Genomic DNA, 25580 nt, shown 5'->3' with positions numbered 1-25580 from the left:
TTTTTACATGGACGATGCATTGGAGATAATATAAGACAAGTACTGGAAACAATAGAACACTATGAAAAATCTGTGAAACCAGGCCTGGTATTCATGGCTGACTTTGAAAAGGCCTTTGATAAGGCACGACTGGAATTTATATATACATCTTAATGCCTGGAATATTTTTATTTGGGAGAATCTCTTATAGAATGGGTTAAAGTTATGTATAGTAACAATAGGTGTAAAATAGTAAATAATGGCTACTTCTCAACAAGTATTAAACTGTCAAGAAGAGTAAAACAAGGTTGTCCAATATTGGCATATCTATTTATTATGGCCATCGAAATGTTAGCTATTGAAATCAGACCCAACAATAATATCAATGGGATAGAGATCCAGGGATTAAAAACAAAGGTGTCAATGTACGCTGATGATTCATCCATTTTATTAATTCACAATTTGTATCCCTCCATAGCCTCATAGAGGATCTAGATAATTTTTGTAACCTCTGGATTACAACCAAATTCTGATGTGTACTATATTACGTATTGGATCACAAAAAAATACAACTTTTACATTACCGTGTAGTTGATAAAATGGCTTGACTGTGAAGTGGACATACTCGGTATTCATATCCCGGAGGAAGCGATGATCTCACTAGAATACATTTTAATAGAAAGTTAGCAAAAACAGATAATATCTTGCTACCATGGAAAGAAAATACCTGTATTTGTGGGGGAAAAAAATCTCCCTGATGAACTTTAGTCATATCCCAGTTAATCTATTTGCTTATGGCCAGCCAGACAAAATTAAACGGGCCTATTTATATAATGAATATGAATTTGGACAGCAGACATGACTGAATACTAAAGCATTAGATCTCTCACTAAAGGCTTCAATCATACAAAATCTATACTTACGCTATCGTTCAAAAGATTGGGGTCATTTAGAAATGTCCCTGTTTTTGAAAGGAAAGCACATTTTTTTTGTCCATTAAAATAACATCAAATTGATCAGAAATACAGTGTAGACATTGTTAATGTTGTAAATGACTATTGTACCTGGAAACGGCAGATTTGTAAGTACAGTATGTAAAAAATAACCTCACCAATGACATAATTTTGTTGCATTTTATACAGAACTGCCAGATGACCTCCTGAGGGAGGAACGCAACGTCTGTTCACCCATGAACAGGAACTGGCCATTGTCAATCTAGTGTTGGCAAACAACACCTGTCCTCGTTATTGTCTCCACCCCTCCAGGTGTCGATTGTTTTCCCCAGTGTATTTATCCCTGTGTTTCCTGTCTCTCTGTGCTAGTTCGTCTTGTATGTCCAAGCCTACCAGCGGGTTTTCCCGTTTTCCTGCTTTGCCTTTTCTCCTTTTTCTAGTCCTCCCGGTTTAGACCCTTGCCTATTCTGGACTCTGTTACCCGCCTGCCTGACCATTCTGCCTGCCTTGACCTCGAGCCTGCCTGCCACTCTGTACCTCCTGGACTCCTGATCTGGTTATGACCTTTTTCCTCTCCACGACCATTCTCTTGCCTATTCCTTTTGGATTTATTAAACATCTTAAACTCCAACGATCTGCCTCCTGTGTCTGCATTTGGGTCTCGCCTAGTGTCATGATAACAGCACCACCCGTCTACATCTACGAGAGAAAATCCTCACAGATCACACAACATTCCACAATATCAACCATATCAGTATGTCAACACCAACTTACAATGAAGCAGCTGTACAGGGTTCCATTTGAGAGGAACAGCGTTAGAGTCAAAGACCTTCGCTATGACTATGTGCAAGTAAGTGCCACTGTACTATACAGTGATGGCAGTAGATTGTGTCCTATTGGCACTGCATAGATTAAGACAAAGCAGTATGTGACCTAAGGTGCCCCCATTCTGGAGTGGGGGGTGGTGTCATCTGTGGGGACACCTGCCTTGCCTGTAGCTTGTAGTTTTGACTGAATGTTGCCCCCTTACTCCCCATTTCTCAATCCGATTGAGGAATACTTTTCGGCTTGGCGTTGGAAAGTGTATGACCGCCAACCATATGCGCGCCAGCCTCTTCAAGCATCGGAAGAGGCACGCAGCGACAATGAGGTGGGGTCAGTCCAGGGTTAGATACAGCACACAAGGCAATATTTTCCCCGTTGCCTCGCCAGGGATGACATTGCTTGTGATGTGGATGAGGTGATGTGGCCAGACCCTACAGAAGGAGGGATCCATAAAACATCCACCCCATCCCTTACAATACTATTTGTTTGTTTGCCATTGCACTGTAATTTTACTATTATTATTTTTGTTTCCTTGAGTTTACAGTACCATATTGTATTGATTAAAGTACTGTAATTCTATTTTTCTTAGTTTTTTGTTGTTGTTAAAAACCAGCAATGGCAAACAAATAAGCTATATATTTTTTTCTGAAGCCTTTATATTTTTATGTTCATTGAAATGTGAGTAGATGTACTGTACTGGAATAATCTTTCAGAAGTCAGTATGAGAAAGTTAAAAAGGTATGCAAAGTACTAAAGACAGCAGTGTTTTGTATGAAGTACATCCGTGTGTTGCTGCTTTGAAAGATTAATTCAAATGATGGATGTGTATCATTTTGTTGCAAAAAATGACCAAAATTGAGCATTGTGATAAAGTATACCAGTTTCATTTAAGGCCCATTAAATTGACAGATGTGCCATACAGATTGCAAAAATAGTTGGGGACAGATTTTCCATGTAATGATTCCATGGCACATTGTTTATGAACTGATATAAAAAACGATGCTGGATTAAAAACCTAGTTTTTCCATTTGAATTATTGTACAAAATCTTGCAACCAATAGAATGTTATATATATATATATATATATATATTATATATATATATATATATATAACATTCTATTGGTTGCAAGATTTTGTACAATAATTCAAATGGAAAAACTAGGTTTTTAATCCAGCATCGTATATAGGGGATACAACCATCCCAGCTCTGCAGATTAACGAAGAATCATTAGATCATTTGTTTTGGTACTGTCCATATGTAGCTGCTTTTTGGTCGCAGATTCTGAATGGCTGAAGAATTGCAACATTTACCTGCAAATAACTTTGCAAACAGCACTGCTGGGTGATCTGAAAAGTCATAGAGAATCAATATATAACATAATATAATAATACACTTAGAATTTGTTTTGTTCAATTTACAATCTGTAGAAACTATGAGAATAGAAAGGTTCAGAACTTTTGTGAAACATCACAGCACAGTTGAAAAATATAATGCAAATATGCATCAAAACTGCATGGTCTTCAGAGATAGATGGGAGGGGTTGATGGTAGCTGATGGATGGGACTAAAACAAACAAAACATAACTAATGGAAAATGTACCTTGGTCGTAAAATGTATATAGGATGTATAAGCTGGAAGTAGAAGCCTAAGTGTTCTCTATTAGTTTACTCCAATTAAGGGAGTGGTGGTAGGGTTAGAGGAAAATAAGGGAAAATATATATATTTTTAAATATATATAATGTGTGGGATTGGAAATGATGCAGACAATTACATTGGTGGAAGCAACAATCTATTTGCAATATTAAAGCTGATCCACCCCTAAAAATATATAAATAAAAAAGACTCACAAATGGAGGAGTGTGAATACTTATGTAAATAAGATACTTCTGTACTTAATTTTCAATAAATTTGCAAACACTTCTAAAATCATGTTTTCACTAAGTCATTATGGGGTATTGTCTGTATATGGGTGAGAAAAAAAATCAATTTAACTTTGAATTCAGGCTGTAACACAACAAAATGTGGAATAAGTTAAGGGGTATGAAAACTTTGTGAAGGCAGTGTATGTGTTGAGTGCACTCTACGATGGAGAGGTGTGTTATTAGTGTTCAATATGTACACCTCAATCAGCAATATTAGAGCAATTCCTCAAAAATACAAACAACCCACTGGGCACACACTGGTTGAATCAACATTGTTTCCCACGTAATTTCAATTAAATCACGTTGAACCAACATGAAATAGATGTTGAATTGACGTTTGTGCCCAACCATAGGCCTACTTACTATTTAACACAACCATGCTGCACGTAGTATTCTGGTCTTCAGTCTGTGCATGTGAAAAACAAAGCACAGGGCTACAGGCATAACTCACATAGTCTGTTTAGAGCGGAGGCATGTCGGCCTGGCCAGAGTGAACATCATCTGTTATTTACTATCCTGCCTTAGCTGGGCTGGCTGCACCAGTGTTTTATACTGCAGTCTAATACGCACAAATACAGTCTGTGACGGCTGGACATGAAACAGGCAGAGGCAGCCATTGCTAATGGACAATTTTCTCAGAAGTGAAGGGAGACGCACAGCCACCGTGTGTAAAAATGACATGGAACACAGTATATATCTCACTGGTGTGTACACAGACTTTCCATGTAGACCTCTGAGTGAACCTGGGCCTCATTCAAACTGCCGGTAAGTTAAGACTTTTGGCAGCAGACATTTTAAACGTATACTGATTCCTCCCACCCTGTTGGGTACGGTTGTTGGGGAATGAATGTAAAAGTAAACTGATTTGATAATGACTCACTATCAAACACTTATCAAAGTTGTGCACTGTTGGTTCAATGTAATTGTTGGACACTTGAGCTTCAAAAGTCTAGTGGTAGTCACCGAAGGTGTATTTCAATTGGCATGTACTTGTCTGGTAAGTAAAGCTGTTGTCTATTTCAGATCCATGCTTTATTCTTGAAAATAAAGGAGAGCCGCACACTCTGGGAGCTCAGATGCAAAAATGTAATGTTCAACATTTCGACAGACAAGCTGTCTTCATCTTCATCACCCTGATGTCTGTTGAAACGTTGGACGTTTCTAGAGTGTGCGGCTCTTCTTTATTTTCAACTGTTCCACTATGCTAGCCAGCACCTCGCCTAAATAGGTGTTTCCTTCCCTTCTAGACCATGCTTTATTCATAAAATAATACTAATTTCAATTATGTATCTTACTCTAATGGCATAGTGTTGACGTAAGGACTTGATCGTTGAAGGCCCTGTTCAGTCAAAAATGTGATTTTCCTGTGTTTTATATATATTTCAACACTATGAGGTTGGAATAATACTGTGAAATTATGATAATGCCCTTTTAGTTTAAGAGCTGTTTGAAAAGACCACCTGAAATTTCAGCCTGTTTTGGTGGGATGGAGTTTTGGCATGTCTGATGACATCACAGACAGTAAATTGGTTAATAGACCAATAACAGTTCTAAACCTCTCTGCCAATAACAGCTAGTTTTCAGTTTTCCCCTCCCCACTCCCAGACAGTCCTAGAATGTTTTTTGCTTGAGAATTTGTTCTTTGCTAACAAGCTATTTATGTTTCTTTTAACCATTTTAATTTAAAATAATCACTGTAAGGTACTTAATTGTTACCCAGAAATGATTTGATAAAAATGGCTACATTGGACCTTTATGTTTGGGCTGAGCTGTTCTGGAGTGCTCATACTGCCCCCTTGAGGATATGGGATCATAACACTCCACAAGGTTTACTTTGCCTGTGGCGGTATTAGGTATTATATTAGGCAATATAGCTTGTTCTCCTTCTTTTTAAATAGTGAACCAACATGTTTTCAGCACTTCTATTTCCAAGAGTTATCATGGGTCTTTCGTCTCTCTGCAGAAGACATGTGTTTGGAACATCGAAATCTTATTGGCACGTAAGTATTGTGATATCGTATTGTGGGGCCCTTTGCAATTCCCGGCCCTAGTTACAGCACTGCACATACACCAACCAGATCAGACAGCCATAACTCACTGCTAAGCTGAGGAGTATAGCCTGAGGTTCCCAGTGGAAGGAATGGCCCAATGGGGAGAACATATTTCACAGGAAAAGCCTATCGGATGTAAACTTGCTAATACAGCATAACACACTGTCTGACATCGTGAACTTCAATGGCTATTTATACACTAGGAGCTGAACAGTAACCAGACAAACGTGCACTTAATCCATATTGGGCCATTGGGTAAATAGCCATTACGGTAAAGCCAAATCTAAATGTGCTGAGTCAGCACAGGCTTTATATTAACTATCATTGTTACAAAAGTAATGTACCCACATCGTAATAATTACGCATAATCTCAATCAGTTCTTAGATAGCAAAGGAAGGATTTATATTATATTGTACAAAACTTTGCCTGAAGTAACTGCAATTTTATAAATGCAAAGTCAATCTGCAAATTTTCTCAATACGTAACAAAATGGTTAACATGTGTTACAAATACACACTGTAAACATATGTTTACAAATGGCAAAACCAACACAATAACTGAATACATGAGGCTTCACTGATTGCTAACACACTTGCATTCTCTCCATTTTAGAATGTTTTAGAAACATTATAATTTTTTAAATAAAAATGTATCCATATAAATTCTTTGTTTTTATACAAATAAAACATTTTTATTGACAATATTTATCTTGTCCTTAATGTAAGATGTATATGTATTGTAGTATAGACTGTAAAGCACAAGAGGGTGCTCTTGGTCAGATTCTTGCAGGAAAATCCACTTTACTGCTGTGAATCATAACAGTGTCATTACCCAATCTGTTGCATCTGCTTCACTGCTTTGAATTATGCGTTAAGGTTTAAGGCACTTTAGTTTGCTTTATACCTGAGCTGTCTCATACCTTGAATTATACAAGTTGCAGAAATGGAAGGAATCATCAATAATTCTGTAAAACAATGTGGAATCTGGTAATGCAGAAAGTGCATTTATTCACAAAAACACACTTAATTCATCATTATTTTTTTTGACATGTAATCATAAAATGAACGTTTTCTCTGCTGAGTAATATAAATACAATTTCTGCAATGTAGCAGGCTATAAAACTAATGTTAGATACAATACTGTCCAGCAGACAATGACAAAGGAAATATTAATGGGATATCAAGCTGGCAAAAGAGGATCCTTCACTAGAACCATATTTCAACAGTCTTGAACATCAGCCATAGCAGGTCCAGATTCATTAACAGAATTTGAGAATTTAATGCTTGGGCAAAAAAGTATGTAATGTGACCTATAAATTGATAAGTCAAAGTTTTGTATACCACTGGGTAAGATTAACTCAATGTAACTAGATATTACTTAATTAGAAGGAATTAATTAGGGAATTTGAAATACTTAAAACAAAAGTTATGTAGCTAGAATAGATGACATGTTCAAAGATTAAAATTAATACTGCACAGCAATATTAAGAGTATACATTTTTATTTGCTGTATGTTCCTCCTTTTTCAAAGGGGCATGAGTATCAAGTCTTTCCAGATATGAGTAGCACCAGATGGGTCATTGTTTATGTATTTGCACTGCTGTCTGCAAGCCCCTTGTGGGATTAAAATAGGTATTGAATTCATTTGCAATGAGTTCTCTCTCTCAGATAAAATCACAATTTAAGTTCAATTGCTATTCTACACATCCCTGGGGTTTGGTTTTGAAAGCAAATGAAAAGCCTCAATTCCAATATTCCTCAAGTCAAATATTCCTTCCTCTGGTAGCTTAAATGGAATAATGGAAATGCATAAGCAGCTCACCACTTTTTTGTTTACAACCTAGCGAACACCTTCAAAGGTCAAGTTCAATGTGAAAACAAAACTTCAAATTTGATTCAAAAGGACTAAACAAATCATAACCATATGGTATCGGTCTTTTATTTTATTCTAAATATGATAGGTCAAATGGAGCCATGGGAGAAATCTGTTGATAGAAAACATCAAAATTTACTAGAAGACGACGATTCTAGAGAGCGCAAAAAATAGCTGATTTACCACTCCTTCAAATAGGCTGACCTATATTGTGTCACAAGACCAGAGCAGAAATACACTTCTAAGCAGGTGAAGGATACATACTGTACGTATAAGACATTAGCTAGAGTGTCATCAAGAAAATCATGAAACATTCATAAAGATTTACAGCTACAGTCTGCAACTTGGGAAGCTGTTTAATTGTTATTAAAAATTCTTCATATTTACCCATTGATTATTGAAGAATATACTTAGAAATGCCTCATGAGCTACAGCATAGCATGTCTCAAAATCTCCCTAGCCGTATCCTTTAGCTGTATACCAAAACAGGTGGCAGGGACCCCATAAAAAAATTGCAGACTGTAGCTTTAAGAGATTTAAAATTACTTACATACTGTAATAAATGGACAGAATATACACTTTACAACAAGATGACATACACACAAAGCTATATAAAAGTATTACATAAAATACACATTAACCTTCACAATTTTTTTGACGTAAAAACATGCACAAGACATTCTGCAGATTGCATTTAACATATGAGAAGGTGTAGCAACAGATCTTTTAAACACAACATACAAAACATTTTAAGAGAAATGTTTACTTAAAATGTGCCCAAGGCTTGGTCAGTATAGAAACCTTTTAACCATGCAAAAAGCTTTAAAAAGTAAATGTTTTATGATCAAATGTCATCAGAAGTGAGTCATGTTTTGCCCATTGGAAATCATTAAGTAAGTAATGTTATCATATTACAAACCCTCTCTCGTTGTTATAAAGGATCATCATCAGCCAAAGATGTCCAAAGCTCCTCTTCTCGTGTCCAAGTCCCATTATTCTTCCATTTTGGATTAAAAAGCATGTTTCATCAAATCAACCACTTTTGTTGTTTAATTCTTCCGTTTAATATGGTTGACCTTCTGCTGATTTTAATGCCAAAGGTATTTGTTCTGTCCACCCGGCTGTCTGTGAATATAAAAAAATCCTGTCTAAAAATTGCACGATGAAGTGCTTTATCTGTCACTAGATGAGAGTAATAAAATGGCAAGAAATGACATGCCAGGATGGGTTGGCCACCCTCAGTTTAGAAAATACAAAGGATGCCACTTAGATTATGCATGGTCTCTTCTGATTTCCATCTATAAAATGTAATCCATCTATAAAATGTAAAAAAGCAGTGTCTTCTTTCCATTTCCATTTCCACTGTCTTCCATGGTCTCTGACCTTGACGACCTGATTGCACATGCACTGAACAGAAGCGTGATACTAGTTCTTCCTTTCCAGGTAGTTCGAGGGTACCCAGCCTTTCCGAGGTCGACCTCCATCCAGGATCTGGCAGTACCACCACCCATTAGGGTTCCTCTCCAGAACCTCCAGAATTGTTCCTTCAGGGAAACCCATGGTCTCCTCATCACCATGGTAATCCGCTATGGAGACATACACCTCACGGAGGTTGTTGTGGATGAGGTGGGGTTTGGGTTTTACAGTGGAAACAGGTAGACCGTTCCTTGGAGACCCAAGGCCCAGTGATTCGGAGCTGCCCGTGCCGGGTCTGTTCCGGTTCGCCATGTTACCGTTTGGCGCTGGGTTCCGCGGGGTTGTACCAAAGGAAGCATTGCGACGCACGGTGGGACTAGAGCGTGGGTGGTCGGTGGAGTTGAGTGACTCACCTCTCCTAAGGGAGCCGACTGGGTTTGGGCCGTCGATGATCGGCCCGGAGATGAAGACAGACTGAGGCCTGACCACCTGCTGTTGTTTCGTACCATTCCTCTGCTTATGCAAGCTGTTGAACAGGTCAAAGGGCTTGGAGAGCCCCCCGGGGGGTTTGGAGGGAATGGGAGGTGTGCTCCTCTTCAGGCTCTGGTTGATGTTGTTCAGAGCCTGGACCCTCTGCTCATTCTTCTCCAGGCTGTTGGACTTGCTCAGGCTGCCTGGCTTGGTGGGGGTGCCATCGGACTCGGACCCAGCTGTGTCGTCCAGCTGCCTGACAGGCTCCAGGTAGTAGGTTGGAGCCCAGCCCTCAGTGTCGCCCCAGCGGACGTACCACCAGCCACTTTCCTGCTTCTCCAGCACCTCCACTTCCACCCCGGCAGGGAAGCTCATCTCTGAGTCCTGGACCTTCTCATAGGTGTCTGTGGTGCGGTAGAAGCTGCAGCCCTCGTCTGAGTCTCCACGGCTGCCTTTAGAGTAGATGGAGGAGAGGTCAGAGGTGCTGTGGGAAGACACAGAGTCCTCAGAGGAGATGACAGAGGCTGTTTCAAAGTCTTCTCCTCTGGAGCCCTTCTTCAGCTGGCTTGTAGGCCTCAGCTGTCTCCGGAGGCTGCTGATGTCCATCTTCTCTGCACTGGAGGCCTTGGCCACCTGGGGCTTAGGCCTGACCACTGGCTTAGGTTTGGTGGATGACTTGGTGGAACCCATTTTGTGTTCCTCTTTGTCCTTCTTGGACCTGGACTGCTTGGATAGATCTTGGATGGACTCTGTGGAAGCAGGTTTGGGGCTGGACTCCCCAGCCTCTGCTTTTGTTCGAGAATGGGACTGGCTTCCGTTCAGCTCCAGCTGGATATTTTTCCCTTTTCTCCTTGCCCCCAACGTGGAGTGAGAGTTTTCAGCCTTGCAAGTCTCCAATGGGGCGCTCGTCTTCGGGGAATCCGAGTCGCCACTGGATTGTGCATCAGGCTTCTCTCTGAAAGGCCTGAAGCCGTCATTCTCATAGATACACTCCTCTCCCTCAGGCTCCTCCTCTTCCTGTCCCACGTCCTCTGATGACTCGCCCATCTTGAAGGAGGCGCTGTGGAGAGAAGAGGCCGGAGACAGCTTGGAGGACAGATGAGAGCCCTTACCTGAGGAGTCATCCTCATTCTTCCCATCCCCCGAGGACCCATCTGTCCTGAGGAACTCAAACTCTGACTCCAGATCAAACCCAATGGCAGGAATGTCATATTCTGGCTCCTCGTACACAGGCCTCCCGGGAGATACAGGGGACTCTGGAGCCTCGGACCCAGGGCTGCTGGGAGGGGCGGTCTCCTCAGAGTCCTGCTTCTTGACGGGCGGGGCTGGGGGTGGGACTTTGGGGCGGCTCAGAGTGCTGGTTCTGCGGTTTAGGTTGGGTTTCTTTCGTTTGTCGATGTAGGAGCAGGGAGCCCACCCCTCTTTCTCCCCGATTTGGACATACCACCAGCCACCAGAGTTCTTTTCGATCACCTACAGGACAGAACAGAGGGAATAGATGGGGAGAAATGAACTACATGCAGTATCTGTTAATTTCAATAATTTACCTGAACAATAAAAATAAAAAAATAACATGAAAAAAGCTTACCTCTGCTTTCTGCCCTCCATTAAAACTAATGCCATCAGAAATGACAGACTGGAACTCTGCAATGGTGTAGTACTCTGCTTCAACAGTAGGGGGCTCTGGTGGTGAGGGTAAATTGGATCCCTGAGTGGAAAAAAATGTCAGGCATTATGAATATTGCACAGCTGATACTTTTAATAATAGAACCGACAGGCAGTTGAGCCTATAAGTACCCACTACGGAACCCTGAGAATGTTGCCGGGCGTCACCTTTAGCATACGCATCAGATGCATATCAACGCACAAGGTGCGCAAATATAAGCACCCTTGCTTGATAAATAGTTCTTAAACAACTGTAAATCATGAATTGCATGAATACATATTTGTGGAAATATATCCATGTAAATATATAAAAACAGTTATTTATTTAGATAGAATATCCTTTACTCTGTTTTGTATAATTCTACAAAGTCCTAGTTAACAACATAGGCCAAAAGTCCATTTGGAACACTTCGAGCCAATGATGCATCAACAACACTCGAACAGTCTAATAAATGCATTTCATATATGCAATCAGAGGAATAATAATTTGGTTGTGTTTATAAAGGTCTTAGGTAACAAACATTAGAATACTAAAAAACTATTATTTCAAAGAACATAATAGCATTTTCATGAGTTTGTTACTTTCAGTAGAGTTTATGAACTCTAGAGCTCTGTCAGAGTGACCATCGGGTTCTTGGTCATCTCCCTGACCAAGGCCCTTGCTGGGGGACCTTGAATGCTTGCTACCCATTCCCCAATTCTGTCGACCTCATGGCTTGTTTTTTGCTCTGACATGCACTGTCAACTGTGGGACCTTATATAGACAGGTGTGTGCCTTTCCAAATCATGTCCAATCAATTGAATATACCACAGGTGGACACTAGTCAAGTTGTAGAAACATCTCAAGAATGATCAATGAAAACAGGATGCACCTGAGCTCAACTTCGATTCTCATAGCAAAGGGTCTGAATATCTATGTAAATAAGGTATTTCTGTTTTGTATTTTTTTATACATTTGCAAACATTTCTAACAATCTGTTTTCGCTTTGTCATTGTTTGGTATTTTATTAGGATCCCCATTAGCTGTTGCAAAAGCAGCAGCTACTCTTCCTGGGGTCCACACAAAACACAATGACATAATAGAGAACATCAACAGATAAGAACAGCTCAAAAACAGAAATACCATATATTTTTTTAAAGGCACACGTAGCCAATATATCAATGCATACACACAAACTATTTAGGTCAAATAGGGTAGAGGCATTTTGCCGTGAGGTGTTGCTTTATCTGTTTTGAGATTGGAGGAAGTTCCATGCAATTAGGGCTCTATATGATACTGTATGCTTTCTTGAATTTGTTCTGGATTTTGGGAATGTGAAAAGACCCCTGGTGGCATGTTTGGTGGCATAAGCGTGTGTGTCAGAGCTGTGTGTAAGTTGACTATGCAAACAATTTGGGATTTTCAACACATTAATATTTCTTATAAAAATAAGAAGTGATGCAGTCAGTCTCTCCTCAACTCTTAGCCAAGAGAGACTGGCATGCATCATATTTATATCAGCCCTCTGATTACAATTAAGAGCAAAATGTGCCGCTCTGTTTTTGGCCAGCTGCAGCTTAACTAGGTCTTTCCTTCCAGCACTGGACAATAATCAAGATTAGACTAAACTAGAGCCTGCAGAACTTGCTTCTTGGAGTGTGGTGTCAAAAAAGCAGAGCATCTCTTTATTACGGATCCCATCCCCATCTTTACAACCATTGCATCTATATGTTGACCATGACAGTTTACAATCTAAAGTAACACCAAGTAATTTAGTCTCCTCAACTTGTTCAACAGCCACACCATTCATTACCAGATCAGCTGAGGTCTAGAGCTTAAGGAATGATTTGTACCAAATACAATGCTCTTAGTTTTAGAGATGTTCAGTACCAGTTTATTACTGGCAACCCATTCCAAAACATACTGCAACTCTTTGTTAAGGGTTTCAGTGACTTCATTAGCTGCAGTTGCTCATGCATATATGGTTGAATCATCAGCATACATGGACACACATGTTTTGTTTAATGCAAGTGGCAGGCCATTGGTAAAAATATAAAATAATAGAGGGCCTAGAGAGCTGCCCTGCGGTACACCACACTTTACATGTTTGATATTAGAGAAGCTTCCATTAAAGAAAACTCTGAGTTCTATTATATAGATTGCCATGTCGTGAATTCAGAGCTGAGGTTGAAAAGCCATAACACATTCACTACTGTTCAAAAGTTTGGGGTCACTTAGTAATGTCCTTGTTTTTTAAAGATTTTTTTTTTTTTTTAACATTAAAATAACATCATATTGATCAGAAATACAGTGTAGACATTGTTAATGTTGTAAATGACTATTGTAGCTGGAAACAGCAGATTTTTATGGAATATATACATAGGCGTACAGAGGCCCATTATCAGCAACCATCAATCCTGTGTTCCAATGGCACATTGTATTAGCTAATTGAAGTTTATAATTTTTAAAGGATAATTTATCAATAGAAAATAATGTTGCAATCATGTTAGCACAGCTGACAACTGTTGTGCTGATTAAAGATGCAATAAAACTGGCCTTCTTAAGACTAGTTGAGTATCTGGAACATCAGCATTTGTGGATTTGATTACAGACTCAAAATGTTCAGAAACAAAGACCTTTCTTCTGAAACTCATCAGTCTATTCTTGTTCTGAGAAATGAAGGCTATTCCTTGCGAGAAATTGCCAAGAAACTGAAGATCTCATACATTAAATAGTACCCGCAAAACACAAGTCTCAATGTCAACAGTGAAGAGGCGACTTCGGGATGCTGGCCTTCTAGGCAGACTTGCAAAGAAAAAGCCATATCTCAGACTGGCCAATAAAATGAACAGATTAAGATGTGCAAAATAACACAGACACTGGACAGAGGAACTCTAGAAGGCCAGCATCCCGGAGTCGCCTATTCACTGTTGACGTTGAGACTGGTGTTTTGCGGGTACTATTTAATTAAGCTGCCAATTGAGGATTTGTGAGGCGTCTGTTTCTAAAACTAGACACTCGAATGTACTTGTCCTCTTTCTCAGTTGTGCACTGGGGCCTCCCACTCCTCTTTCTATTCTGGTTAGCGCCCGTTTGCTCTGTTCTGTGAAGGGAGTTTATTCAACAACAGGTTATGGTCAATAATATCAAAAGCTGCACTGAAATGTAATAGTACAGCTCCCACAATCTTCTTATTATCAATTTCTTTCAACCAATAATCAGTCATTTGTGTCAGTGCTGTACATGCTGAGTGCCCTTCTCTATAAGCATGCTGAAAGTCTGTTAATTTGTTTACAGAGAAATATTATTGTATTTGGCCAAACACATGTTTTCCCAACAGTTTGCTAAGAGCTGGCAGCAAGTTTATATGTCTGCTGTTAGAACCAGTAAAGGCCGCTTTACCACTCTTGGGTAGCGGAATTACTTTGGCTTCCCTCCAGGCCTGAGGACAAAGACTTTCCTCTAGGCTCAGATTAAAAATATGACAGATAGGAGTGGCTATAGAGTCAGCTACCATCCTCAGTAGCTTTCCATCTAAGTAGTCAATGCCAGGATGTTTGTCATTATTGATCGATAACAATAATTTTTCCACCTCCCACACTAACTTTACAAAATTCAAACTTGCAATGTTTTTGTTTCATTATTTGTTATTTTATGAATGAATACAATTTCACACTGTTCGTTGTTGGCATTTCCTGCCTAAGTTTGCCCACTTTGCCAATGAAATAGTCATTAAAATAATTGCCAACATCAAATGATTTCGTGATGAATCTGATTCTATGAAAGACGGAGTTGAATTTGTCTTTCTGCCCATAATTTAATATTCCAAAGTTTTCATATCATTGGCTTCATAATACAGTTTCTTCTTATTTTTGTTGAATTTAGTCACATAATTTCTTAATTTGCAGTAAGTAAGCCAGTCAGATGTGCAGCCAGACATATTAGCCACTCCTTCTGCCCCATCTCTTTAAACCATAGTTTTTCAATTCCTCAAAAATCCATGGAGCCTTAACAGTTCCAACAGTCAGTTTCTTAACAGGTGCATGTTTATCAATAATTGGAAGAAGCAATTTCATAAATTCATTAAGTGCAGCAGCGTCTAGATGCTCCTCACTAATCACATCAGACCAACAAATATTTTTAACATCATCCACATAAGAGTCACAGCAAAATCTTTTGTATTATCTCTTGTTTTTAAAAAAAATGTTTACCCCTTTTTCTCCCCAATTTCGTGGTATCCAATTGTTGTAGTAGCTACTATCTTGTCTCATCGCTACAACACCCGTACGGGCTCGGGAGAGACAAAGGTTGAAAGTCATGCGTCCTCCGATACACAACCCAACCAAGCCGCACTGCTTCTTAACACAGCACGCATCCAACCCGGAAGCCAGCCGCACCAATGCGCCGGAGGAAACACCGTGCACCTGGCCACCTTGGTTAGCGCACACTGCCCAGCCCGCCACAGGAGTCGCTGGTGCGCGATGAGACAAGGACAGGGACCAAGCCCTCCCTAACCCGGGCGACGCTAGGCCAATTGTGCGTCGCCCCACGGACCTCCCGGTCGCGGCCGGTTACGACAGAGCCTGGGCGCGAACCCAGGGACTCTGATGGCACAGCTGGCGCTGCATTACAGCGCCCTTAACCACCCGGGAGGCCTGTATTATCTCTTAAACACTATTTTAGGCCCAGCTGTTGGATCTTTGGCTTTCCTGGATATAGCCACTATATTGTGATCACTGCATCCAATGGGTACGGATACAGCTTTAGAACAAAGTTCTACAGTATTAGTAAAAATGTGATCGATACATGTGGATGATCTTGTTCCTGTAGTGTTTGTAAACACCCTGGTAGGTTGATTAATAACCTGAACGAGATTACAAGCACTGGTAACAGTATGAAGCTTCCTCTTGAGCGGGCAGCTTGATGAAAACCAGTCAATATTCAGGTCCCCAAGAAAGTAGACCTATCTGTTTATATCACATAGATTATAAAGCATTACACACATATTATTTAGATACTGACTGTTATCACTTGGTGGCCGATAGCAACACCCCAAAAGAAAAAGCTTTAGATGTGTATTTAGTCAGCCACCAATTGTGCAAGTTCTCCCACTTAAAAAGATGAGAGAGGCCTGTAATTTTCATCATAGGTACACTTCAACTATGATAGACAAAATGAGAAAGATAATCTAGAAAATCACATTGTAGGATTTTTAATGAATTTATTTGCAAATTATGGTGGAAAATAAGTATTTGGTCACCTACAAACAAGCAAGATTTCTGGCTCTCACAGACCTGTAATTTCATCTTTAAGAGGCTCCTCTGTCCTCCACTCGTTACCTGTATTAATGGCACCTGTTTGAACTTGTTATCAGTATAAAAGACACCTGTACACAACCTCAAACAGTCACACTACAAACTCCACTATGTCAAAGGACACCAGAAACAAAATTGTAGACCTGCACCAGGCTGGGAAGACTGAATCTGCAATAGGTAAGCAGCTTGGTTTGAAGAAATCAACTGTGGGAGCAATTATTAGGAAATGGAAGACATACAAGACCAATGATATTCTCCCTCGATCTGGGGCTCCACGCAAGATCTCACCCCGTGGGGTCAAAATGATCACAAGAACGGTGAGCAAAAATCCCAGAACCACACGGGGGGACCTAGTGAATGACCTGCAGAGAGCTGGGACCAAAGTAACAAAGCCTACCATCAGTAACACACTACACCGCCAGGGACTCAAATCCTGCGGTGCCAGACGTGTCCCCCTGCTTAAGCCAGTACATGTCCAGGCCCGTCTGAGTTTGCTAGAGAGCATTTGGATGATCCAGAAGAAGATTGGGAGAATGTCATATAGTCAGATGAAACCAAAATATAACTTTTTGGTAAAAACTCAACTCGTCGTGTTTGGAGGACAAAGAATGCTGAGTTGCATCCAAAGAACACCATACCTACTGTGAAGCATGGGGGTGGAAACATCATGCTTTGGGGCTGTTTTTCTGCAAAGGGACCAGGACGACTGATCCGTGTAAAGGAAAGAATGAATGGGGCCATGTGTCGTTAGATTGAGTGAAAACCTGCTTCCATCAGCAAGGGCATTGAAGATGAAACGTGGCTGGGTCTTTTCGCATGACAATGATCCCAAACACATCGCCCAGGCAAAGAAGGAGTGGCTTCGTAAGAAGCATTTCAAGGTCCTGGAGTGGCCTAGCCAGTCTCCAGATCTCAACACCAAAAGAAAATATTTGGAGGGAGTTGAAAGTCTGTGTTGCCCAGCAACAGCCCCAAAACATCACTGCTCTAGAGGAGATCTGCATGGAGGAATGGGCCAAAATGCCAGCAACAGTGTGTGAAAAACTTGTGAAGACTTAGAGAAAACGTTTGACCTCTGTCATTGCCAACAAAGGGTATATAACAAAGTATTGAGATAAACTTTTGTTATTGACCAAATACTTATTTTCCACCATAATCTGCAAATAAATTCATTAAAAATCCTACTATGTGATTTTCTGGATTTTTTTCTCATTTTGTCTGTCATAGTTGAAGTGTACCTATGATGAAAATTACAGGCCTCTCTCATCTTTTTAAGTGGGAGAACTTGCACAATTGGTGGCTGACTAAAAACTTTTTTGCCCCACTGTACATTGTTCATGACAGAATAAATTTTCCCAACAATTATTTACAGACAGAATATTTAACTTATAACTAACTATATCACACTTCCAGTGGGTCAGAAGTTTACATACACTAAGTTGACTGTGCAGCTTGGAAAATTCCAGAAAATTATGTCATGGCTTTGGAAGCTACTGATAGGCTAATTGACATAATTTGAGTCAATTGGAGGTGTACCTGTGAATGTATTTCAAAGCCTACCTTCAAACTCTTTCCTTGACATCATGGGAAAATCAAAAGAAATCAGCCAAGACCTAAAAAAAAATTATAGACCTCCACAAGTCTGCTTCATCCTTGGGAAGAATTTCCAAACACCTGAAGGTACCACGTTCATCTGTACAAACAATAGTACGCAAGTATAAACACCATGGGATCACGCACCCATCATACCGCTCAGGAAGGAGAAGCGTTCTGTCTCCGAGAGATGAACGTACTTTGGTGAGAAATGTGCAAATCAATCCCAGAATAGCAAAGGACCTTGTGAAGATGCTGGAGGAAATAGTTACAAAAGTATCTATATCCACAGTAAAACAAGTCCAATATCGACATAACCTGAATGGCCGCTCAGCAAGGAAGAAGCCACTGCTCCGAAACCACCATAAGAAAGCCAGACTACGGTTTGCAACTGCACATGGGGACAAAGATCGTACTTTTTGGAGAAATGTCCTCTGGTCTGACGAAACAAAAATAGAACTGTTTGGCTATGATGAACATCGTTATGTTTGGAGGAAAAAGGGGCAGGCTTGCAAGCCGAAGAACACCATCCCAACCGTGAAGCACGGGGGTGGCAGCATCATGTTGTGGAGGTGCTTTGCTGGAGGAGGGACTGGTGCACATCACAAAATAGATGGCATCATGAGGAATTAAAATGATGTGTATATATTGAAGCAACATCTCAAGACATCAGTCAGGAAGTTAAAGCTTGGTCTCAAATGGGTCTTCCAAGTGGACAATGACCCCAAGCATACTTCCAAAGTTGTGGCAAAATGGCTTAAGGACAACAAAGTCAAGGTATTGGTGGTGATCCTAACTGACCTAAGACAGGGAATTTTTACTAGGATTAAATGTCAGGAATTGTGAAAAACTATGTTTAAATGTAGTTGGCTAAGGTGTATGTAAACTTCAACTGTAATTCTTTTTTTCATACTGACCAGAGTTGCATCTCTTCGAGGAGGTGGCTTTTGTCTGAGGATCGGGGAGCCTAGATAGAAGAAAATGAGATTGTGATTTGAATTCTGAGAGTGTATTAGTTTAACAAACCGCTATGCCTTCCAATTCCGTCTCTGAATGACAACTCACCAATCTCTATTCTGTGAGGAGTGACGCGGGCTATGGCTGGAGAGGCCGGTTCTGCTTTGCCCTTTCCGTCCACCAGGGTGGCACCAGGGCTGAAGTCCGAGCTAGAGCAGGGTATGGGCAGGCTGATCTGCCTCTTGGCCAGGGAGAGGGTGGTCAGGGGGGTGTCCTCTGACTGGCCGTCCGTCTGCACGTCCTTCTCACTCAGGGCCTTTTTGTTGAGCAGGTTGCTGATCTCCATGATGTTTCCGATTATCTCCACAGGGCTAGTTAAGGGGCTCTTCTTATTACTACTACGGGGAGAAAAATCCTCCTTCACCTTCTTCAGGTAGGAGGCCGGGGCCCATCCCTCCTTATCCTGGTACCTGAGGAGAGAGGGAGGAGAGGAGGTGATCATGAGTGAGAATAAGAGACAGCATAAACAGGCAACAGTTTATATTGTGGTTGGAGCACAAATCATGGCCTTACCTGATGAACCACCAGCCCTCCAGGTTCTTCTGGATGACCTCCACGATGACTCCTTTCTCAAAGGCGATCTCATCCTTCCCCTCGCTGGTGTATGGCTGCACCGTCATATACTTCTCCTCTGTCGGGCCACAGAGAGGGCGTGGGAACACAAGAGACTCACGTCAGTTTCATTCTTACTACGCTGCTTCAATAACAAAACATTACTCAAACGAATGTAAAATATGTCAACATTTTATAGGAGGTAGGGGAGACCGGGGTTGATTGTCACACTTTTTATCAATAAGTGTATTTCTCAGGACCAGTATATCTTACAAGACAATTTTCAATATTAGGAGAGACTAAGGTCTTGAGTTGAAATGGGGACCATTTTAATCCTCATAACGTATTCTAACATGGAATTATAAGCCATTAAACACACGCTGTCCACTTGTGACACCCGGCTCCATCCCGGGGTTGGTTGTCACACACTATAGGGTTGGTTGTTACAGTGTTTGCCATTTGTTTTTCAGCAACAATTGAGCCAATTTACAAAGTTTTAGAAAAAGTGAAGCCTTTATTTGAGAAAAAAAGTAAAGGCTTTATTTATTGAACAGCATTTCTAAAATAATAAAAATAAATACATTCAAATAAATTCAACATAATTGAGTATTTGCTTTGACATTGTAGTTCTTACTCCACTCAAATTGTAATATCAATGCTTAATAAAACAGTAACCATCTGATATTTGGATGAAAATGAAATATTTTAATGCAGATGAAAAAAGTAAAGCTGTAAACATTTGTGTTTACTACATTTTTTGTTGAAAGCAAGGAATGCTTTTTCAAACAGGAACAGTTTGAAAAAAGTGTGTGTTTGTGTGTGTGAATGTGTGTGTGTGAATGTTGCTGACTCTCAGTCGGAATAACATGATTCACAGTTTTGACAAGTAGTTCCAGATTGGACCAAATCTGAACCAATCATAGAGTTTCACAAGTTTGGACAGAAGAGTATACAGTAGGGAACAGTACAGTAGGATACAGTAGGGTAAAGAAAGGTAAAGTAGACTATAGTTCAGTACAGAACAGACATGTAGTCTACAGCACAGTAAGGTAGAGTACAGTAATGTACTGTATTATATCCTACAGTACTCTACTGAAATAAACTCAACTGTACTGTACTCTACTTTGTCCTACTGTACTGCACTGTAATCTTATATACTGTACGCTACTCTACTGAAATACACTCAACTGTACAGTACTTGCTCTACTGTACTCTACTGAATTAAACTGCACCACACTCTAATATACTGTACTCTACTGAATTAAATTGTACTGTACTGCACTGCACTCTGCTGAATTAAACTCTACTAGACTGTACTGTGCTGTTCTGTACTGTGCTGTCCAAACTTGTGAAACATTTACGTCTTTTCAACATCCGGAAAATAAGTCTTCAAGGCGTTTTTCAATGTCATTTAGCTTTTAGGTACATTGTTACAATGGAGACGGTTGTCAGATTGTGACAACCATCCCTAACCCCCCCAATGCTAATTAAGATGTTATTTACCCGATGTGATATGTTTTACGACTGCTGCAGGATGAATGTAACTCTCTGAGGACATTAAAAGTGTTCTGAATCTGAATGACCTTGGAACTCACAAATAGGCTTGGAATAAAGCTCTCCCTTTCCTCTTTTCAATAAAAGTTGAAAAGTATGGATAATATTGCTTAATTAACTATTCATTAAAGAAATAACAAGCATTTTAATATTTACTTCCACCAATGAAGTGTTCCTCTCACCTCACTGTTTTGTGATCCTGACCTGAATTGACCACATGGATGACCTCTCCTATAGAGGACGCACATTTTTATATTGAAATTATAACACAGCACCCAAAGGACTTTGAGTAATAGGCACTGTGACAACCAACCTGTGAGACAACCAACCCCAGTCTCCCTACTGCAACAATGGTAGAAACATCTCAGAGGAAGTGAAATTAAATCGAGAATTATCTAGGAAAACTCAAGGGGTGTGAATTCTTTCTGAAGGTACTTTATCTAGGCCACATAATATAGAAGTCTTTTGACTTAATATTATGTCTCTGTGTGTAGTTCTGATGTGATTGATTCTGTCAGATCCACAAAGATATCCAGCATTTTACTTTCAAAGGATTCTAAGAAGAATCAGGGACACCAATTAAATGCCTAGTTAAATAAAGTTTCAAAATAATAAAATGAATAAATTGTCAATCACTTCATACTGAAAATGCCTTCCTGCAGCAACTGACAATTACCTTGACTTGATGTCATGATAGTTGATTACTCGGTGTAAATATGGGGCAAAATAGACTCAAACACTAGTCTTTTGAAATGAGGAAAACAGTTCCAACCCACTGGGCACACACTGGTTGAATCAAAGTTGTTTCCACGTCATTTCAATTAAATTACGTTAAACCAAAGTGGAATAGACGTTGAATTGATAACTGTGTCCAGTGGGTAACGGCAGAGTGGACTAATGGCATGGTGGCGGTCAGCCTCTGTAAACTCGACTGATGATAGAGAACAGAGACGCTATCTTGATTTGTAACTTCCCAAAAGGCCAGAGGGCACGCTCAGTGACAGTGCTTCCTGTCATTACAGACCAGAGGTCTCATCTCATCACACCGTAAAACACAGGAAGGAATGTTGCCCAGCAGAGTAAAGAGAGAAGAGGGGATATCCTATCTTTGAATACCTCTGGAATCACTGGATGCCTATCTGATATCTGTTTCCTTTCCTCTGCCCATGTTGAGTCTCACTCAGGGATTTGAAAGAACTGATTAAGGATATAGTTCAAATTCCTAATACTTTCAAAGAAATAGGCTCATGTACAGCCGTGTAAATAGAACCGAAAATGCCACTTCCTGTATGCTTTGTTTTCCTCTGCACTGACCTATGGGACCTCCGGTCGCTCTTTTTAAGGCCTGGTAGGGCTCTCTGTACAGGGGCAACCCTGTTCAACCTTCCTGAGCTCACACTCACCAGCAGGGGGGAATCTCTGAATCAGATATTATGTTAACCACAACATGCATCGCTTGCATAACTTTTATACATTATTTCCCTGCAGTCAGCGCTATTTCTGCTTATTTTTTATTTGTTTTTACATGCGAGATTTAGTTCTTGCAGTGGAAAAATCTCTTTTTACTCCAGAGGCCGTACATTTTTTGTGTGCACTGTGGACACTGTTGCCAAGCACAAACCCTGGGCTGGACTCAAATAGCTTATCCTCACTCCGCTGTCAGCAATCCAACTGCATCCCCTGTCAAAAAAAACCTGGCTCGAGGCAAGGCTAATATGTGCAAGCACAAACACGTTTCACACTTTCTCCGAAAGATGAATAAAACTCTTTACTGGCCTGGTCCATCGGCAGACCTGCTCGCTCTTAACACCTCCAGTCGATAAACGTCTGTCTTTTTAACTCCTTTTGAAAAGTACACACAGTGTATTTTGAAAGAATTCAGACCTCTTGACTTTTTCACATTTTGTTACGTTACACTCTTATTCTAAAATGGATCAAATATACACACAATACCCCATAATGACAAAGCAAAAACAGGTTTTTAGAAATCGTTGCAAATTTATTAAAAATAAAAAACAGAAATACTTTATTTACGTAAGTATTCAGACCCTTTGCTATGAGACTTGAAATTGAGCTCAGGTGCATCCTGTTTCCATTGATCATCCTTGAGATGTTTCTACAACTTGATTGGAGTCCACCTGTGGCAAATTCAATTGATTGGACATTATTTGGAAAGGCACACACCTGTCTACATAAGGTCCCACAGTTGACAGTGCATGTCAGAGCAAAAACCATGTCATGAGGTCGAAAGAATTGTCCGTAGAGCTCCGAGACAGGACTGTGTCGAGGCACCAATCTGGGGAAGGGTACCAAAACATTTCTGCAGCATTGGTCCCCGAGACTTTATGGTAGAGTGGCCAGACGGAGGCCACTCCTCAGTAAAAGGCACATGACAGCCCACTTGGAGTTTGCCAAAAGGCACCTAAAGGACTCTCAGACCATGAGAAATAAGATTCTCTGGTCTGATGAAACCAATATTGAACTCTTTGGCCTGAATGCCAAGCGCCACATCTGGAGAAAACCTGGCACCATCCCTACGGTGAAGCATGGAGGTGGCAGCATAAGGTTAAAGTTAAAGGTTAAATTAAAAATAAAATATACATTCTGTGGGGATGTTTTTCAGCAGCAGGGACTGGAAGACTAGTCAGGATCGAGAGAAAGATGGAGCAAAGCACAGAGAGATCCTTGAGCACTCAGGACCTCAGACTGGGGCGAAGGTTCATCTTTCAACAGTACAATGACCCTAAACACACAGCCAAGACAATACAGGGGTGGCTTCGGGACAAGTCAATGAATGTCTTCGGGTGGCCTAGCCAGAGCCTGGACTTGAACCCGATCAAACATCTCTGGAGAGACCGGAAAGTAGCTGTGTAGCGACGCTCCCCATCCAACCTGACAGAGCTTGAAAGACTCTGCAGAGAAGAATGGGAGAAACTCCCCAAATACAAGTGTGCCAAGCTTGTAGCGTCATACCCAGGAAGACTGTAATCGCTGCCAGGTGCTCCAACAAAGTACTCAGTAAAGGGTCTGAATACTTATGTAAATGTGATATTTACTTTATAAATGTTTTCATTTTTTTGCAAAAAAAATGTGTGTATTGTGTGTAGATTGATGAGAGGGAAAAAACTATTTTATCCATTTAAGAATAAGGTTGTAACATAACAAAATGTTTAAAAAGGCAAGGGGTCTGAATACTTTCCGAATGCACTGTATTCATGTTTAATTTGCTCGTAAAAACCCAACAAAGTGGCAAAATATTTTATGCGGCCTACCAAAGTAAATGATGCTACAACTTTTAGATGGTTCTGTAGCTATAGCTATAGGTGTAATTCAGAAAAGATTGGAGTTGCACATAGCGGTGAATTAAAATGAACTGCTTACATGAGGCAATCTTATTATATACTGTAATATAATTTCACTCAATTTCCAACACTGAAATATAAGTTGCTGACTTAATCATTGATTTCAAGACTACTACATTCAAGTGCAGAAAAGACTCAGTTTCTGCACTTGAATGTAGTAGTCTTGAAACAACAAGATGGTACATTTTTTTGTAAGTTTATCTTCTTGCATAAGGTCAAATCTGTAACTGTTGCAAGCCACCACTGTGGATGTGAAACCCTGTTTAGCATGGTAATGACATGGCTGGACTGTTAATTAACTGGATAATAACGATGTTAGTGATTATTGGGTGTGGGTCATTACGGTGTAACAGACAGCATATGACAAGACAATACATTAGGCATCAGTTGTAGGGTGGCAAAGCGAGGGTATTTTACTAGAAGCTTTAGAAGTTTATCAGTAAACTTCCAGGTAACTTTCAAGGATTTTATGTAATTTATCACAAGACATCTAGTGGCCCTTTTGGGTACGTCAGATCATCACAGGTGTCTGTAAAATGATTAAAAAAAATTAAAAAAAATAATAATAGAATGACAAAGCCGTAAAACATGATCCTAAATATAAACCTACTTAACGAATACCATTGGTGTTTAATATGAGGGTTTCATCATGAAATATGACACACTTATGGATTTTACCATGTAAATATGTCTTTGTTGTAAATGTTATGGCACCAAACTGGTGGCAGTTGTGAAAAAAAGTAAATATTTGGAAGAATTAATTGAAAATAATGCCATTATTGATTAGCTGCTTTTTAAAATTAATTAGGCTATTTTCTCTTTATCCATATGGTATATCCACTAGAAACTCAAGTATAAATGACCATAAATTGCCATAGATTACTTGAAGATTCTGTAAACTTTGGTGAATTACAGGTAGCTTTGCAACCCTAATCAGGTATGAGAGAAGACAGGACAAGGTACAATGGGGACAGGAGTGAGGACAGGTGAGGGGTCAGAGGATAGAGGGATGAGAGGTGAAGGAAGATGAGGAGGTGGGCACCCTGTCT

General features: G+C 40.2%; 1 protein-coding gene across 2 annotated transcripts in view; it reads right to left on the bottom strand.

Moving 5' to 3' along the window:
- Window positions 1-6716: 6716 nt before the first annotated feature.
- Window positions 6717-25580, bottom strand: part of LOC110529112 (SH3 and PX domain-containing protein 2A) — a 95335-nt gene continuing 76471 nt past the window's right edge. For both annotated transcript variants that reach the window (XM_021611240.2, XM_021611249.2), the window contains 5 exons: window positions 19577-19694; window positions 19112-19473; window positions 18964-19013; window positions 11082-11201; window positions 6717-10966 (listed from right to left, as the gene is read on the bottom strand). In XM_021611240.2, the coding sequence (XP_021466915.1) occupies window positions 9032-10966; window positions 11082-11201; window positions 18964-19013; window positions 19112-19473; window positions 19577-19694 (2585 nt within the window). In that variant the 3' untranslated portion in view covers window positions 6717-9031. The remainder of the gene's footprint in view (window positions 10967-11081; window positions 11202-18963; window positions 19014-19111; window positions 19474-19576; window positions 19695-25580) is intronic.

The sequence above is a fragment of the Oncorhynchus mykiss genome, chromosome 1 (assembly GCF_013265735.2).
Source record: "Oncorhynchus mykiss isolate Arlee chromosome 1, USDA_OmykA_1.1, whole genome shotgun sequence".
NCBI lineage: Eukaryota > Metazoa > Chordata > Actinopteri > Salmoniformes > Salmonidae > Oncorhynchus > Oncorhynchus mykiss.
Note: the sequence above shows the minus strand (reverse complement) of the source record. Positions and strands in the feature narration are given on the sequence as shown.